Raw genomic sequence first — 19,319 nt, forward strand, 5'->3', positions numbered from 1 at the left:
ACTACACACAACACAAACACACTCACACACACACACACACGCACGCTCGCTGATCCTCCGCCCACTCTCATCCATAAATACATTTCCACTGCTAAATCACACAGCAAATAAATCACCATGGTTACAGTAATGTAATAATTGCTGTACTTGAAGGAGGCTCTGACTGATGAGGCTTGCAAGGCCACTTAGAAATCGATAATTACAGAGAAAAAAATATGACGTGTGCGATTCATTTAGCAGTAGAATGGATGTCTGAGCGCCCCGTTTGATCCGGCGAGCGGGATGGAGTGCAGAAAGCAGAGCTAGAGAGATGTGAATGTCAGGAAATATGAGCGTGTGTGACTGTGTGTGTGTGTGTGTGTGTGTGTGTGTGTGTGTCTGCTGCTCTCCTCAGCTCACATAATCACTGGTCATGCCATCATTCTATTAGAAGCTTCTGTCCATGCCAGGAAAACTGACAAAATTGAAGGTGGCTGGTAATTTTAGGAATCCTTACTCCATGATCCTGTTTGAAAATCCGATCAAATAAGACTAATGATCTCAGCTGTGTTTTGCATGAGGGAATTCAAATGCCTCTAATGGTTGTCTTTCAGGTGTTTTTAGGGAGTCATGAGCCAGTTTCGCCAGTGCAAATGAGGTTAACTGTTAGGTGAGTGATCCGATTCAGGATTGTGCTCTGTTGACTTGAGTGTGTTGCATTCTGTTGCACTGGATTTAACAGGAGCCGGCGTTAAGGTCAGATCATATGAACTGGCTATAAATATCAAAAAAAGGCAGGCATAAACTCCTGGATAGGTTGTTGCAAGCTGCTCCAGCCACACACAACTTGTGAATTTGATTCAATGGAGGCTGAATTAATCAACTTTTAATTCAGGGTCCCTATTTATAGAAATGTTCTTAGATTTATACTTGAACTAGTGCTTATGTTAGATTCATAAGAGACGCTCTGCATTAAAACCCTTGGTTCTAAGAACCCCATTTGTAATTTACCCACCTGGGCTCTATAAACCTCAATTCAGCTTTAATTGACAGCACCTTTTAGAATCAGACACATCAGGTCTATGCTTCACTTAGCTATAAGATCATATCCAGGTTAAATTAAGTTTTTTTTAAATGGCTACTTATATGATGTTTTCTGCTGTAGTCATATTTAAGATTAAAATTAATCCTAATTCTGTTTTTATAAAGGAGGCCTCTGGTTTCACTGCAACTCTCTTTGCTTTCCTGTTTGAATAAACTGACAACACAGTTTCATTTTTTGTTTATATGTGGCGGACCCTGCCACCTTTCTAGATTCAAACAGTGTTCTGAGGACCTTATTTTCCTTTCCTGTGAGCAGCTTGTTTATTCATTTCTGGGAGAATAAACATTTCTGATTGTACTGTATTATTACCTAATTTATATTGTAGTTTGAATTGCCTCTCCAAAACTAAAAAGAGCCCCTTTCAACAGTCATAATGCAAAACAAATACACATTGATGCGAGTGTGTTGAAGGAAGCCTTTGGCCATTTAGCAGCATGGTTGCCAACTGCAACCACGTGAATACCCGTCGCCTCACCTGCCTCTACTGTAACTGCTAAAAACATGAAAAATGCACAAGGCCCTCTCTACAGCCGCTTCAGTTCGTCTTCTCCGGGGCTGCTGTTGAAACACACTGGAAGAAGGCCCGCAGAAAAAGCTCAGTGATGCCAGGTGAACACCTATGATCACAAAATGACCAACACCATATGAGTTGCACATGTGTGTATGCATGTGTGACGGGTGAGAAAGCCTGTGCCGAATTTCCAATTCGTGGCAGAGCACCTGAACGCACCATTAGCCTAAAATAAATGCAAAACGCTTCCATTTATGTCATGTCATGTCATTATCCGTAACCGCTTATCCCTTTCCATGGGGTCGCGGGATGTTGTTGCTGGAGCCAATCCCAGCCTTGTCTCAGGGCGAGGGCAGGGTACTCCCTGGACAAGACGCTTCCATTTATTCAAATTCAAATACTACATTCATGAAAAAATATCATTAAGTACACTTAAAAATGATGTGTATTCATATATGCATAATGGAACATTCCTAGCACAGAGCCAGACAGCAATACAGAACACAGCCAGATCGAGACAGAGGCGGGGCTTGTGAGGAGGGCAGCATCTCTTTGCAGCTAATGGACGGGGTTGCCTCCTCTGGTATGAGGCATTGGAAGTGTCCTTGTAACCTGCTGCGGCAGCCAGCAGCCTTGCAGCAGCGGCATCAATATTTCAGGCTGATGGGTCGCCTTGAGATAGGTTATTATTGTCTCTTACACACAACGGTATATACACAATCATTTTTTTTCTCGCTGTTACAAAAAATACATTGCACATAACATCCTTGACATAGACACCGGAGGGCAGAAACAGAAGGGCACAAAAAAAACAAAACAAAACATGTCATCACGGGCAAAAAAATCCAAACACTCATTTTTCATTCACAGAAAATCCCAACATCATTACAGCTCGTCAGAGTGCAAAATACTTAATTACTATCTCCAACGTCACCCAGTGTTTATGAGTGTTTGTGTGTGTGTGAGAGAAAAAGGGAGAGAAAGTGTCTGTCTGTGTGTGTGTGTGTGTGTGTGTGTGTGTGTGTGTGTGTGTGTGAACATAATTAGCAGACTTCTCTCTGATCCTTAATGCATTATTGAATATTTCAAAGGCGTCTCAATCCTTTGGGCTAAGTGACTGCCAAGTCGGGATCACAGGGTGGGTTCGGCTGTGATGAAGGGCGGTTCAGCCATTAAGGAGTCTGGGCCGAGCTGCTGGCCTTCTGTGAACCTGGATCTCATGAATAATATAAATTCCCTTACTGTATTTGGAAGCACTCTGGACTGTAGAGAAGGGGTGGGGTGGGGGGGGTGATGATGCCACATTGATTTTTTTGTCGCGCAATTTCAGGGAACAAGTAAATTCAATTTTAGTGGTGAATAATGGCTCGTAGAAAAACAGGGCGATTTATTGCAATTACTCCTGATGGAGAACAACAGTCAGAGTCTCATTTGGGCGCCTCTGAACTCCGCGCACTGCAACCTTGACGAGACTATAGCTTTGTTGTCATGGTAATATGCTGTTTCTCCTGACATTTCCAAGATATTTCATCTCTCACAATTACTGTGGGTCTAATTTCTCTCCTGAAATGCCACCGTTCGTTATTGGATTCACTCTGCTGTAGGACGGGATCTTAACGCGGGCCCGTTAAGGCAAATCCTAATTCTGCTGGGCTGAATAATGATGATGTAATTCAATACTGTCTAAAATTTCTCTCATTAGTTCCTGCAAGCCACTGTGGGGGCATCGATTTAAAAAGGCAGTGACAACTCCAAAGAAAGGATTAATACCACACTATATACAAATTATGAAACTTAGGCCCTTCCTTAATAAAAGTCTGTCTTTAGAGATGGGAACACGTATTCCTGGCACAAAGAGTAATGTGTGTCTTTCCAAAAATCTACTTGCTGTGTTTGGGTTATAAACTCACGAAAATGGCGCATCTATCATCTGTAAATGTTATGGATCTACGTGTTAGGGTTGCAGTTCTGAAAACCAGCGGTGGAAAGAGGGCGATATTCACTAAAGGTCCAGCATGTAGGATTTAGTTGCCTCCAGTGAGGCTGCAAATATCCCTCGTCTCACCGTCTCCTATTGTTTTTTTTATTTTATATATATACAGTATATATATATCCAATCTCTGCCAATAGATCCTCTTACAAACTTCACACTGGACCTTCAACTGTATATCGTTATGCCACTTCCCTAAGTTGTCCTCGCCATGAGGTCGACCCCACCGACTTCTCAGAAAACTAAAGGTTGTAGTTTCTACACTTTTGTATTGATTACACAAACAACACATACCATGTTAATGTTTGAACTGTGGATGCGCTTGGTGGGGGATTTTGTTAGCTTTGGATGGAGCCAGGCTAGCTGTTTGTCCCCCAGTCATTATGCTAAACAAAGCTATTTCCCAAAATGCCCGACTTGTACTCAAAGTTCACTCTCTGGCTCTAAACCCACATTGAACTAGCTGAAAATTCTGACCAACTCTTTCTTTCAAGGTCCAGAAAAAGAGCGATTTAGGTTGATCTATTGTAATAAAAGAAATGACAGAATTTAACATTTATGATCATGTTTTTGTAAGAATCATTGTGTTTTCTCCACTTCTCAGATGGAGCCTTTTGCATGTACAGAGGGAGAGAGAGGCCTTTTGCAGTTCTGCGTTTCTAAGCATCCATCGTAGGGGAGGATGAAATGAGGTGTGTTCAGTTGGTTGCAGTCAGCACGCTCACTTAAACGTTGTGTTACTGCAACTTTAACTTCAGTAAAAGACTTGAATCCTTCCATGACTGTGAAACACGAATATTGACTGAACATCCTTAAATGCGATCAACAAATGAATAATTCAACAAACTGCAGCACCGAGTCAAATGTTTCAGGTCCTTTTCGAATTGACTCACGCATGATTCAGTCTGGGTAGTTCACTGTCTCCCCTTTATGCTGAAATGGATCTACTGGATGATGCGCTGTGAACAAATAGCCGCAGCAGATGATTTATGGCGATGCATAACTAGTCTTTCCTCGGTGGACAAATGAGTCTGCCTCAAAATGGATCCTCTCAGCCCTTTTTCCGAATAAGCCCTCCCGGCGCGGTGCACCCGCATTTGGGGATCAGGTTGTTTAATGACAGCGGGACCATCTTCAATCCATCATTACTTAGGCCTTGTGATTAGTAAAATGCTCATCAAAGTCATAGTGGGAATAAAATGCCCAGGTGGTCGCCGTACAATCAATCAAATTGACTAAAACACAATGGAAGTGTGCACTCATACACACACACACACACACACTCACTCACACTCTCTCTCTGCTGAGCTTTGTGTCGGCCATAAGCTCTTTCCATTAAACCTGCGCTGCATTAAGCATTTGGGTTAAAAGCTTTCATAATCAGGTGTGTTCTCATTTAGTGTACAGAGATTTTCAAGATCAATACTGTCCTTGACGTGAGAGCTTTTGCTTACTGTGTGTAGGTGTGTGTGGGTGTGAGTGTGTGTGTGCGTGTGTGTGCGTGCGTGTGTGTGTGTGTGCCGAAGGACCTCGGAGCTTTGGCCCCGGTGTGTTCCTGTCTATGTGTTCACGTATTTGCCAGCCTGTGTGTCTGTTTACCGTCTTCCGTCTGCGGGGGCAAACTGTTTCCCACCGCGATCTCTTCATTCCGTGTTTGAGAGGAGCCAACAGCGGCGCTCTGTAGATACTGCGGTTGTTTTTCTGCCTGACGCCCCCTCAGTTGATCCCGAGGTCCACTCTACAGACTGCTACTGCAACAAATGTAGAGTCGAAACCCATTAATGAGCACGACACACACACACACATACACGCGCAGACACACATCTGCTTTGGTTCGTGTGTGAATGTTTGAAATGCATGTGTGCGTTTCTCTTTTTCCATCTTAACAAACAGTCTTAAAGTTGCATTTTTCTCATGCTTTGCCATTTAGGCGAGACAGTTGCATTTGTTTCCTATGCAAATCAACTCGTTTTAGGAGCTCTTTATGAATCCAGTGAGGTTGACTTGGCAGGAGAAAAAGGAGTTCGTCTGCCCCTTCAAAATAATGCCACCTGTTCCCAGACAAACACTTTAGAAATGATGTCCCCAATAAGCATGCCGTACGTGCCCAAAACAGTCTGTTTTGGGCTAAATTGCTCAGTCTTGTATAAACCACAGAGTGAAAATGATGCAAATGTGTCAACCCTACGCCTACCTCAGTGTATCTGCATCGAACTTTGTTTCAAACAAGTCAAATAAAGAAAATGTCTTGTTAAAGTGATATATATATATATATATTTTTCTTGTTTGCGGCTTGTGCTGTGTGTGTGTGTTTTTATGAGTGCAAGCCCAGTGTGCGCTTGCAGCGTGTGGGCGTTCAGGGACTTTTAGAGAAAGTATGCCGGCAGCAGCGTTTTTTTTTTTTTTTTTACAAATGCCTCCTCTGCATTGAGATCAATACGTTAGGCCTGGGGGGGGGGTATGAGCTTGACCTATGCGAGCAGTTTTTCATAATCACTTGCGTTTTAAAAATACTGCTTTTCCCCACAGAAGTGCAGCCTTGGATTGTTTCTGTTTCACTTTTCCCACTTGCTATATTCAGATCTGTGTGGACAGATAAAGGAAATGACTAATGCGCTGACATTTTTCAATTAAAGAGCTGAAAAGAGCATGAGCAGGTCGAAATATCCTCAGTATTTCAGTGAAAAATAAGATTTCCTGGTTCTCTTGAGGACCTCTGTTGGTCTGCTGGTCTGCCTGTTTCATAAACATGAACTTGAACTTATCGCCAGTGCGATACATGTCACATGTCACATGACGAATTATGCTGTGACAGACACAAGGCAGTAACATACGTCATCCTGTCTTTGAATTTCGCCGTGACAGAAATGAAAGGGAGCCCTTACGTTTCTGAGCTTCACACAAGCATTGTTTCCTTTGTGAAAGATTACCGTTGACATCAATCCGTTGTCGACTAACAACGTCTTCAACCGTGACACCGTCAGCGGCCTGTGTCCTGACAAACTGTGATGCCTTCATTCCCGGTAGCATTCCGCCGAAGCAGGCCTTGGCCCTGACAGAGCAGTCTGTGATGGCTATGTTCATTGTTCATGCGCTCAATAGGCAGCACATGGCGTGGGCAGCAGTCAGTGGGGCTAAATTTGTGCCTCTCTGCTCATTCCGGGGATATTTGTGACTTGCTCCTTGTTGACTCGATGCGCTTCTTGCTGACAACGGGTCTCTGTGTGTCACAGACTGCTAAATCCAGCCAGCTGTATGCAATTAGGCGGCAAAATGCACGGGATGTGCATGCTCCTCTGCAGAGCATCAGGTGGTGACGCTGTGCTGATTTACAGTCTGTGTTTAGCTTGCTGACATGTTTGCTGTCAGACTACTTTTGACAGATTTTGTATGGTAATAACAACATAATATAATAAGTACACCACCATCCTGTTTATTTATACCCTGATGGTTATAAGAAATAGACAAATAGCCTTTGAACGTGGCCAATTCAGGTATGTGTGAATACAATTATTTAATTACATTAGCCAATTAATCTTGTATCAATAGGTTTAACGAAGTAAAAATTGATGATTGAGCCAAAAATTAATATTGATGTAGGAAATAATGGCTTAATGTGTATTATTGTCTAATTAAAGTGCAAGAACTTAATACAGTATATCAGAGGATAATACAATAGGCTTTGACAAGTGTCTTTAATGTTTTCATGTTGTCGATGGTAGGCCATTTTGACAGACAGACAGACAGACAGACACTCGGTCACTGGTTCATAAATCACACACATCTTTCCCCAAGGGAGAATCACTGTTGTTTCCTAGGTAACAAGCGCCCCCCCTCCCTTTACCCTTGATTCCTCTGGACTGTACCATCCTCGCTGTAGGGTGGGAATTGTGTTGTTTATCGAATAAAAGTACATTTCCGTGTTTAAATGAAACAAAACATGTCCATGCCATATGATGTCGTACTTGTTGTCCCTTTGTTGAAGCTCAATTTATCTGAAAAGGTTGATAATACGTGCGTTCTTAATGTTTATATCTCAGCACCAACCCCCCCTACCGAGGCACATTCAACATTTCATCGAACTGTCAAAATCGCTTGTTGCTTCCTACCTTAGCCTTAAAAGTAGTTAGCGAGCTAGCGTGTAGCAGCTGATAGCTGTCCTCTGCCTTTCGCTGAAAAACACCTCGAAAGCGGAAAAGTTGCTGCCACAAGGAAACAGCGAGGAGTCTCGGCCGAAGAGCCCTTTTGCCGTCCTGTTCCCGAACATTTGGGTCCCGTTCCAACCTAAATAGCGCTCTCGAGAAGCGGCGGTGGCGGCTGAAGTGCAGCTGGATGCGACAGGTTCGTCATCAGGTAAGCTGCAGGTAGTTAGCTTAGCAGCTAGCACCATTTGGTCCTGACGCTTCTTTACACACTTGTTTCGGCGTTATGGTGAGTATAGTGTCTCTTTGAGCAGTATAGGTGGCTAGAGTGGTTCTAATGATGCTACCCCACTGTCACAAACGTTACGCGCTGGTGTCTGGATTGCTATGCTAGCTCATGAAAATTGCTCAGATAGCTAATGAAAACAAGTGAAAGCAGCTCCATAAAAAACAAAGATGTAATCGGCATGCATTGACATCTCAGTGGTCCCTGTGTGTAATGCTTTCTGGCACATGCTGTGTGCTATTGGTGAAGTAGCCAGTGACCATAAACAGTGAATAGATTTGTTAATAACTCATGTATTATTGATCCCTTAAATGACAGACAGTCGCTACTATCAAGCAATGACGTTTTCATCATTGGAGTTGGAGCCATATCCCAGCATACAGCCTACTAACATTTGTATGTTTGTTACTTCTAAATGCAAATGTGGAAACACAATAAATGGCACGCTGATTAATGGATTGTTAAGTTTAATTACCGCGTACAAGAAAATATAAAGCAGTTGTAATGAGACATAAGTGGAGGCTCATTATACTCTACTGCAGGTTGGCTGTGCAAGAGCTATTACACCTGGGTAAGGTTAATAAGTTGTGATCAGGCTAGCTGCTAGGTCATGTACAGTAATTGGTCATTATGAAAGGGGCATCGCAGAACAGAATTGCACCATTGAAAGCGCAGTGAAGACATTAAACTTCAAATGAGCAATTGTTAAGCGGTCTTTGGCTTGTCATTTGTATGGAGTTGTATTAGAATAAATTGTGTTTACTATCTTTATTACAGCAGTGGTACATTTGAGTAAGACAAAGCAATCTATCACCTTTATTATTGTTTGGAAGACTGTTTTATATAACCAACCTAGGGCTGCAAGGAAAGATTAGTTTCATGGTCAATTTATCTGTTGATTATTTCCATGATTAATTGATTAGCTGTCTGGTCTGTAAAATATTTAAGTTTCTCTGTGTCAGAGCAGTAAGTAAAACAGAAAATATCCACATTTAAGAAGTTAATTATTACACAAACTGCTTAAATGCTTCCCCAAATAGTTGCAGACTGATTCAATAGTTGACGGCCAATTTATTTCTCATCTCATTTAATTGATAATTGTTGCATATGTAACTCAGCTGTATGAAATATAGGGGAATAACATCGTATAGTATTAAGTCGGATTAACAGATTACATAAAATAGACAATGTTTGATCCCAAACCAGTGTGAATTTGAATGTAGTAAAAGTATTTCCTCAATGCACAGCCTTGAACTTGCTCCAAAACAACGCTGATTGACCATTTGCCAATGCATCCATTAAGCAGTTGTTTATTCTCAATCATCATATGGACTTAGTGTGTGACAAATTTACCAGAATGGCTTTCAAGCGGAAGGAAACGCAACTCTCTGCCGCTTGATATTTGATTACAGCTAATAATAGAAAAAGACAGCTGCCTTTTCATTGATCTGTCTTCGGTGCCCTATTTCGGAGCCCTGTTTTTTTTTTTTTTTCCCCTCCCTCTCTCTGTCGTGCTTAACCAGTTGTAATAACTCAGAGTGCAGTATTCTGTGCTGGGGAGTATTTTCAAACACAGGTTTAACACGTCAATCTTCATTTGCTATAATTCGCCATTGTTTTCAGAATTTTTTATCCAAAAATGAAGCCGCTTTGGGCAACAGAATCTGGCTGTGTGCGAGCAAGCGAGCCAAGCCGTTTGGGGTCAAACAGGACAGGGATAATAAGAGGGGAGGGGATACCATGTGGGAAGGAAGTGGCTCAGCTTGTTTGTCTGCCAGGCTTTTGTTTGTTTTCCTGTTGGACAAATCTATTTAGGAGGTAGGCTATCTGAGGTCTGCCGGTGGAAATTAGCTACAAGCAGGACTTGTTATACAGTTATTGACAGTTATTCAGTAATGTGGTTATTGAGAAGTCGGTTGCAGCCAAATGAGAAATTGATAAGCTTCATCTGTCAGCGGTGGTGGAGTGGGCTGGCCTGTAGAAATGCTATTGTTCTAGATGAATCATAACATTTAGATTTTTTCTTCTGGGCATACCAGTCAGGTTTCATCTTGCAGTAATACACACTTGTTTGCAGTCTCGGAGCATTCTCGCTCTTCAAATCTCTGCGTCTCTTGCATCTGTGTACATGATATAGCACAGTGAGATTACATTCACAGAAGGTGTAAGGTGACACCTGCGCTGTTTTACCCCGCCTCCCTATTCATGCTTCATGTACAGACAGGACGCTTCTGTGTCTATTTTGATTACAGGTGCCCTGATGCCTAAGATGATGTCAGTATTCAGCATCATTTGCTGAGGTAAACAATTTTTCATTCTAGAGAGATTAATTCACCTAACCTCCATCTCCCCAAGACTATTTAACTAATCTATTGCCTGTGCAGCGTCAGATTATATACAGCAATTAAAGCAAAATCAGACAGTAAATAGGCCTGTTTATCATAGAACTATAAGGCATGTTTTGCCTTATTGATGTCAACAAAACACCCAGGCTGCCGCATCATTCACAACCTTTGTATGAGACAGAGGCAGAAAGAGAGACACAGAGACACACAGCGAGACAGACGGTACAGCTGTTCTATTGAATCTGGATCGAAAAGTCGTGAAGCTGGATCTCTGACTCATCAGTTCTGTGACGCTCCGGTTTCACGGCTCATATGATGCCAGCCAGCATGTCATCGGCTGGGTGGAGAGAGGGGAGAGGACGGGCGGGGGGAGGAGACAAACCAAGGCTTTTTTCAAATCCCAGTCACCACCAGTCTTCTTTTTTCCAAGCAAATTCTGATGCAATAACAATAACAGAAATGTTCACTAGCGTGCAATTTTCCAGTCCAATAAACTATGGGATTAGATTGAAACAGAGCTTGAGAGATAGATTTGAGAAACGGTGAAAACACAGGTGAGGGATGGGGGAGATGAGAACGGGAGGAGAGGAGTGTCTGATGAGTTTAGAGGACAGATGCTGAGGGGAGGTAGAGGAGAGTCGGGAGGGGGAGTAGGTGCAGTGCTCCTGTTTCCTGGGGGGATGGTGTTAAATGTGATGATAGAACATAGACAAGGACAAGGCTGATCTTCATTATGCGAGTGCAGCAACTCTTTGAATACCAGTAATGCTTTGTTGTATGAAAAATAAATCTGGACTTTATATTGTTAAGCTTGTTTCCTGTTAGAAAACAGTTAAGTAGGTGCTTATTAGAATTTCATTATCAGCAAATCCACCAGGAGAAGGATGGACAAAGAATAAATAATGTGATAGCTAGTTGAGCAGACTGTGAAATTGGGGAAATACCTTTTAAGATCAGCATGCAGAGGTTGTTACTGTAAGCACAGTTTTCGCCCCATCACTACTCTCTTCCAATCGACAGGCAGAGAAAGCTGTGATTCACAGGAGCTGTTCGTCTATTGGCTGGAGCTGTTAAGGGGCAGGGCCTTGCCACAGGCTGGTGGGCAGGAAGGGGCTGGCTTTAGGGGTGTGTGTGGCGGAGGGGGGTGGCTGGAAGTGTTTCAGCCAGATAGTTGGAGTAGACACTCTTCTGCTTCCTGCCTGCCTGCCTGCCCGCCTCGCTCGCTTGCTCCGCGGCTGAGAGAGAGAGAAAGAGAGAGAGAGAGAGAGAGAGAGAGACATCGAGAGAAAATCCCTGTCTAGGCATGGACCTCCGGCTGCAGCAGTCGGCAGCTTGTGAGGAATGACAACAGTTCACATGGTCATTAACTCCAGCGGCTGAGGCTGAAGGGAGAGCTTCACTGTAGTGGCGTGTCACAGAAGCACCGGCTGCCTCCTGTGTTCGGGACAGCAGACAGACACAGCACAGCTACGGGACTCAGCGAAACGAGGTGGGAAAGATCCGTCATGTTGGCTGGCTTTTTCTAGGGTTTTTTTCAGGAGTTTGCTGCAGTGTGCTGCATACCAGTCTGGGTGGGGAGGGAGGTGAGGGAATGTTTTATCTGTGCAAGAGAAAGAGTGTGAGGCTAAAATCAAGGGAGGAAAACACAGAGCGTGTGGGATAAATGCACAGGAGCACTTGGAGCTTGCAGCCACACAGTAACTACCCGTATTGCAGTTTCCAGCACTGTAATGGACTTTCTCTTCTGACTCCTGCGGGAGAAGCACTATTATCACAGCAGTTGGCTTGCCCCTTCCTCAGTGCAAATGTCAGGAGCTTTTTTCTTTTTGCCACATGGGCTTCATATTTTTCACTCTCCAGAGAAAAAGTTATTGTGTTGTTTGGCGTCTACCCTGTCTCTGCTTGCTTTCTTGTAAAGTTTTTCCTTGGAACTCTTGGGTGTACAAATTTTCCAAATAACAAGGGCAAAGGCTGTGGCTTGGTTGTGATGTTTTGACACTCTTTATGTACGTGTGGACACAAACAGCTGATGACCTGAATAAGCTGGAACTTCACAGTTCTAATAAGGCCCACATCATAATTAACCTTTTGAGTTAGACAGGGCATGGTTGACGTGTCCCTAGCTTTCTGCCTGTCTGTCTAGATTTAGCTGCGCGTGCTAGATGCTAGGCCCGGCGCGGTCAAGTAGTGGACATCATCGCCTGCATGGAAAAGGCCAGGGTGGTGTCATACGTCTGGCTGCGGATCAAGGGGAAGTGGGTGTTTTCTCAAAATGGAACATCAGTCCAGCCCTTCCTGTTGAGAAAATAATGGGATAAGTCTCAGACAAGCACCGAGTCCGTACTGCAAGACCCAGTCAGACAGAAATCCCCTTTCTCTGAATTGACTCTCATACAAATTGCACCTCAAGTTGGTATTAAAAGGATTTAGTGGTTGGTAGGTTTCTCAGACATCTTCTGCACGAGAGAGGGAGTCTGATTGCTCTGTGGCACAAGGGTGAGTTTGCTGAATCATTCAGCTCTTATGTTTTCAAGTGCTGTAATTTGAAGGCTTAAGATTTCCCTTCATTTGATGTTTTTCACTAAATATTTCAATGAACAAGAGCTTAAATCTAACCTAGTATTTTCTATTTTTGATTCCTGTGTTAGTTGAACTCATCAAAAATAGGAAAAGCGCTTCTACAAATTTCACCTCAGTCTTTTGGATGAAGTAAGCTGGGGTATCCTGTAAATCATCGTGTTTATCTGAGCAGCGCTGCTCACCTCTACCTGTCAACTATACTGTAATTAGCTGGTGGCTTGCCAGTATCCTGTTGTTAAGCACTAAACAGGTACATTTACTGACTGCTGGGGTTGATATCAATCCCTGATGCTAACACTATCTCTAAACATGCTTTTAAAAACTTAAAGAATGATTTAAAAGGTGCATCATCTTTTCAGTGTTACGAAACATGCCGCAGATCAGGTGAGGAAAGCCCAGTCCCATATCATGAGCAGGGCCATTTGGGTCACTATGGTTTAGCTAAGGCTATTATGATATAGGGCACACCTATCTGCTGACACTGTGAAATGCTTCTTGTGTTGCCTCAGAACAGTAGCTTAGTCCTGGTATAGCCTCTGCTGAGCTCCCTCATTTGTCCTTAGCGCTAATGGTACTTGATGATATTCAGCTCAAGTAGCTGTAGCTTATGCCAAAGACAATTTCATAAGCATCCATAGTATTAAACACGAATTAGGCTGCAGTGCATAGCCCAGCTCTGATCCTCTCTGGAAGATGCAAAGGAACATTTTGCAAGCCAACAAGCCAGTGATGTCATGAGCAAGGTTAGGTTTGTTAAGGACAGAGGACATTTTGATAAAACCTGTACTATGAGGCTCACTCATTTTCCATTACTCACTGGAGACTGAACATTTTCCTATTTCCCCTCTACAATGAGGCCCTGTCTCCACAGCCTTGAAAAACATTGATCACTTGTTCCTCTTGGCCATGCAAATGACCATAGAAGGGTGGTTTGCCAGCATAAAATGGTAATAAATGGAAATGCAGGCACTCAGGTACCCAGCCCTTGTGCTTGTCTCTCACAGTCATTTGTGTTTCTACTTCATTTCGCTGGCAACACCTGGCTGATGCCACAGTAAACGTTGTCACAAGGCTTACGACCAATGGAAAGCAGGTAGCTTATCGTCTCTGCTGAACAAATACAAGCAGCTAAGATAAACTGCAGCGCCCAGCCAGAGCGCACAGATACCAGACTAATGGGTTACATACGTGGTATTCAGAGGTCAAGCCAATGACTTTCACTCGAGACACCCCAGTCCCGCTGACTCTCATTCAATTAAGCAGACTGACCAAGATAATGCCCCTGCCAGCTGGCCTTAGTAAGCGTCAGTAATCCATAAAGTCTAGTACCGTGGTGCTTTTCTTCACATCTCTGCCCTGCTTTATCAGGTCACCCTGTCTGTCTGTCCACTGTTTGTACTGAGGACACAGAGGGAACAAAGCCTTCCTCAGGAACTCAGGAACTAAAGATAAACTGGACATACACTCCTGTGCACAATTTGGCTATTTATGTTTGATTTAAAATGTGGTACTGTATAGCTGGGAACATTGAAATTGGATGAGAGGTTCACTTGTCAAAGTGAACAGTTGTATTAACGGCCAGGGTGTTTGGTATTAAAAAAATTATGGCATCCATTTCATCACAGTAACACACAAAACACTGTACTTCTGTATTGTCAGAGCCACATTTTTAGACTAGTTGCTGACACAGGCTCTATTGCCATTACTAATCTTCACATTCTTGTCTCTGGAAAACCTGAATACTGCTGAAACAGATCCTGGTTCAGTCATGAAGGTGTACAGGAGCACTAATCTCTTAGGTCAAAACACTGGATGCTGTGTGGTCTCTTCCTACCTGCTGACCATCTGTCTTTCTCTATCCTTTATATCAATAGCATTGTACTTGAAGCGCGACCACTAAGCTCAGCGTAAAGTAAGCCAGGCTGCATCTACTCTAGGTGCAGTACATGCACTAGCAGAACCTAAGCTAGCCTTAGCCAAGCCAGAGGCACGCTGCAAGCCAAGGTCATGTCAAAAAAGACTAAATCAAAACTGCAAGCTCTGTCTCTGACCTCAGCAATGTTTTTTCAAAGTAGTCATTAAAGCAAAGCAGTTTACTTTCACTGTTTGTTTGAGTTTCTCACGCTCTTAAGATGAAGTGTTGTCATATGAGACTGTCACAGCCCTTCCACCAGTACGACAGTTTGCTTTTCAGCATAGCTTCAATTAAGGATTATTCTCATTTTTATGATTAAATTATTTGATATTTAGTTGTTAAATTGTAGGGCCTGACTGATTTATCAGTTGGCCATTATGGGTCCATCACGGACATATATTGGTATTTGCTTATATCCAATATGTGCCCACATGAAAAACGAGAAATGAGAAAAAAGAGATTATGATGCAGATAAAGATGCTTGGGGTAAATTATAATTATTAACATGATAACTTCAGTACACTGATGTCGTTAATCTGTAAAACCTTCCTCCACTACATATCTTTATCAAAGCTGATAACCACATTTGAGGGATCATTGCAAACAATGTGTGTATGTTGATAGATCAAGTGATATTGGAACTTTTTAACTCCCAATATTGGTATTTGCATTGGCCCAGAAACTTGGACAGTATTTATTATAAAATAATATGAGATTATCATAATACGACAATTATCTGTTTAATAATAGCTAATAATAACTGTTTACTTTTTAACTTTGATTATTGGGTGAAATATTGAATCAAAATGCGAATTGATTACTTTGCTGCTCAAACAAGTGCACAGTTGCTTGACAGCAGTTCTATTTTCCAGGTCATTTTTCACATACACACAGTAGTCTGTTCAGTATGGGAGCAGTCATGTGGTCATGTTCCTGCATGATTTTTATCCCACCATCACCCACATGAGGGTCTTTTTGATCTTTAGTCCCCACCATTTGTTTTGTATAGCTTTCATGACAAACATTGTTTAAAAGTCGTCTGTTGAGTCCCCTGTAAGCTTTTCAAATAACTTCAACCAACCCTTATCCACACTCGTGCCCCACTCCATCTATGAATGCTCTAAGTGCTGTAAACCTCTGCTTTTTTCCACAAAACATGACTGATGACTGTGCTCCCTGATCATTTTAACACAACTTGCTCCATCGTTCCAGGCCAAGTCATTTCACAGAGAAATGGCGCCATCGTCCCTTCACACGCTCTGACAAAGTAGGTTAGCTTGATCACAGACTTCTTCTGGCTTCTAAAAATAAGAAGGGATTAATTGTTAAAGGTCAGATCTGACATGATTCTTACCTGACTTTCTCTTCTGCAGCGATTGGCTCTCTCCCCGGGGAGATGGTGTGAAATTAAATCTCGCCTTAGAGAGTGGAGCCCTGGCGTCGGTACGATTGCACGAGGAAGCTTCTCATCTCATTTCACATGATCAGCACTAAAGTGGGACAATATGAGTAGCTAGACAATGGTCTGGATTCATAGGCTTGGAGCACTATAGTGTTGATAGGAGATTTGGTTGGAAGCATCTTTTTGCTGCTATTTGTCCGAAGAATATCAACCTTTCTTCTTGACCTATTTATGAGTCATGATCATTTTGGATATATGGTCTTATTCTTATGGTCTTCTCAACCTTTTCTCTTTGACATTTCAGACAAAAAAAAAAAAAAAATACAAATGGAATCTAGAAGTCTTCAGTTAGAGACAGTTAAGTTTGACCAAAATGAAAAGTTGATGTTTAGGCCTCCTGACAAAAAATACTCTCTCAAGACCCGGACCTGAAGGACTGTACACCTGTATGACAACCGTCTAAGGGATCTCTACTTCCCTTAACAGTAGCATAGATGGGTTGAAAACAAGTCTCAACTTGCCTTCATTAACACCCAGTGGAGCTTGTCATGTGCCTTAGGAGGTGTTTTAGGATATTGCTCTCACAGTTTTAAAGTTTTCTTGGTTTACCCCTGGTTTGTCTGTTTTCCATAGATGTTTATGCAGTGAAGTGGGAAACTTTTAACTAGAGTTGTACTTTTTTACAATCCCTTCTCCTCCTCCCTAGATCTGGTGTCCTTAGCCCCTTCTTCCCGCCCCTGGTTAGCAGAAAAACATTTCCAGATGTGCCAAGAAAAGAGCTCCCTGCGCAGTAGCTTAGTAATGGATTTCGTACACTCAAGCTAAAGGTCACTTCCTCAGATTGTTTCTCAGCTGATTGTCCCCCCCCAGACAGCAAATGGAAACAGAGACGAGTGCCTTTACAGGATGAGGCAAGAAGCACTGAACACATTGCCCCTATGAATTTAAATTGACAGGCCGCTGTCAATGAGCCGGTATCTAATTTGGATGGTGGGAGACCAGTGAATATTGCTGGACACTGGGCAGCGTCATAATCGTGTCTGGCACTGGCATATGCATCTGTCTCGGTCCCTCTCTGGCTGCTGGACGGCTGCCCAGAATAGTGCTGCGCCGCGCGGTTTTCTATTGGTTGCACCATCCCGCCGCGCATGACTCTACTGGGCGGGTCGGACCCTGGGGCTTTTTTCTATCTCTGCACTGACTCGATGTCCAGTGTCTCATAGCACAGAGGCTTTTACCATTCACCGCTTTGTGTGCAGTTTGTTGGAGAGCCATTGGGCATGTAGTCACCCTGTACAATGGCACACAGCAGTGATTGAGGGACTTAAACTCAAGTGGCTTCTGAATAACCTCACAACTGCCTTTTCTCTGGCTCATCAGCCCAGTACCCTACAGAGCTAACACCGCTCCGGGGCAGTATGCACACAGATTCAGATTGACACGCATACACAAACACTGTTAACGCCTATTAGACAAATAGTTGCCCATCATATTTAGCAAGCCATTTTCTCGCTCTGAAAATAACCTCACTCTGCTTGTTTTTTGTCTCTCTCTTTCTCTGCTCCCTCTCAGAACACTGACAGAAAGTGCCTTGTGAGACGACATCCCTACTTGAAGATCCCTGGGCGGGTTTGAAGTGCTCCAGATTTTCCTCTACAGTCGTGACAGGACCTGGATCAGCTGCAAACACCCCTGACCTTCTTCTTTTGTCCTTACCTGTGCTCAGTGTGAAGAAGTGAAGAGGTGGTGCTGCTGCACTGCTGGCCAAGGTGCCAAAGCTCAGATAGAGTAGGTTCTGAAGACTTTTAAAAGCAGAAGTTTGTGTTGTCCTAAAGTGTGCCATTGCATCTCAAAATAGCACCACGTTTGCTCCCCAACATCCACCCTTGCACAAATATCATCACTTATATAAAGGACATTTTGGGGACGTTGGTACAAGCAGTAGAGCCTCCGAGCTCCGAGCATGCCCCCTCTGCCTCGTCAGAGGTCTGCACCTGAGACTTACTGATTGATAACCAATTAGCTGTTTGGCTGACAAACCCCTCAACAACAGTGCAGTCCCATGCTCCAGTCACAGAGACTTTGCCAGTCCATTACCTCCACTTTCCTGTCCGTAAGGACAAACCTCATCCACTGACCTGACGCAGATCATTTATAGCTGCATGTTCCATCAGTTTTAGCTGTTTTGTGTTTTTTTTTTTGTTTTTTTTTTGTTGTTTTTTTTGTACTGGAACACTCCGAAACAATTCCTTAGAGGATAGCCTCTTCCTTAAACCAAGTGGCTCCACTCTACCCCGGCTCCACAGCCAGCTCCGCTGACATGGCTTTGAATATTGCCTCGATACGGGACACAAAATGGCTGACCCTGGAAGTGTGCCGGCAGTTTCAGAGAGGGACTTGTTCACGCAGTGATGAGGAATGCAAATTTGCCCACCCACCCAAGAGCTGCCAGGTGGAGAATGGGAGGGTGATTGCCTGCTTTGACTCATTAAAGGTGAGTACTTCAGATATAATACAATAACTGCCTTGTTCTATTGGGATATTATGATTTTAATCTATCCTCTACTTTCATTTTTTACCTTTTTTACACAAGTATTTGGTACAGATGGAAAAATCTACCCTTATTGAGAATCTTTCCACTCTTATTTAGAGGTTGATTTGTTGTCATGACACCAGGAATGAAATCATGGTTTCTACATCTGTTTTATTTATCTCAACATATCTTTATGGAGCTGTTGATTGATGTAAAGCAAATATGAATAATCAGAAAAGCTTTCAGAATCAGAATCAGAAAAGCTTTATTGCCAAGTACGATTTTACACATACGAGGAATTTGTTGTGGTGATGTTGGTGCATGCATCAAATAACTATTAAGTGATTGGAATTATAAGTAAGTAATTGGATTATATGTCTGCAGTACCAATATAGAATCTGACATAAAGCGTTACAGCTTTGTGGTACCTAATGGTTGGTGGGTGTAGGTTGTCTGCTCAAATTAGCATGTGTGTCAGGTCTCCATGCTGTGCTGCCATTAGCAGACTGGCCTGACCTATGAAGCTAAAGG

General features: G+C 42.9%; 1 protein-coding gene across 26 annotated transcripts in view; it reads left to right on the forward strand.

Moving 5' to 3' along the window:
• Nucleotides 1-7,705: 7,705 nt before the first annotated feature.
• mbnl2 (muscleblind-like splicing regulator 2) overlaps nt 7,706-19,319 on the forward strand; it is a 57,157-nt gene continuing 45,543 nt past the window's right edge. For 8 of the 26 annotated variants that reach the window (XM_037091188.1, XM_037091174.1, XM_037091185.1 and 5 more), the window contains exons 1-2: nt 7,707-7,938; nt 17,828-18,749. In XM_037091188.1, the coding sequence (XP_036947083.1) occupies nt 18,576-18,749 (174 nt within the window). In that variant the 5' untranslated portion in view covers nt 7,707-7,938; nt 17,828-18,575. Of the gene's footprint in view, nt 7,939-11,552; nt 11,848-12,700; nt 12,855-17,827; nt 18,750-19,319 lie in introns of those variants that run through there. The other 18 variants (XM_037091190.1, XM_037091176.1, XM_037091184.1 and 15 more) reach the window with 8 other exon arrangements.

The sequence above is a fragment of the Acanthopagrus latus genome, chromosome 24 (assembly GCF_904848185.1).
Source record: "Acanthopagrus latus isolate v.2019 chromosome 24, fAcaLat1.1, whole genome shotgun sequence".
Classification (NCBI taxonomy): Eukaryota; Metazoa; Chordata; class Actinopteri; order Spariformes; family Sparidae; genus Acanthopagrus; species Acanthopagrus latus.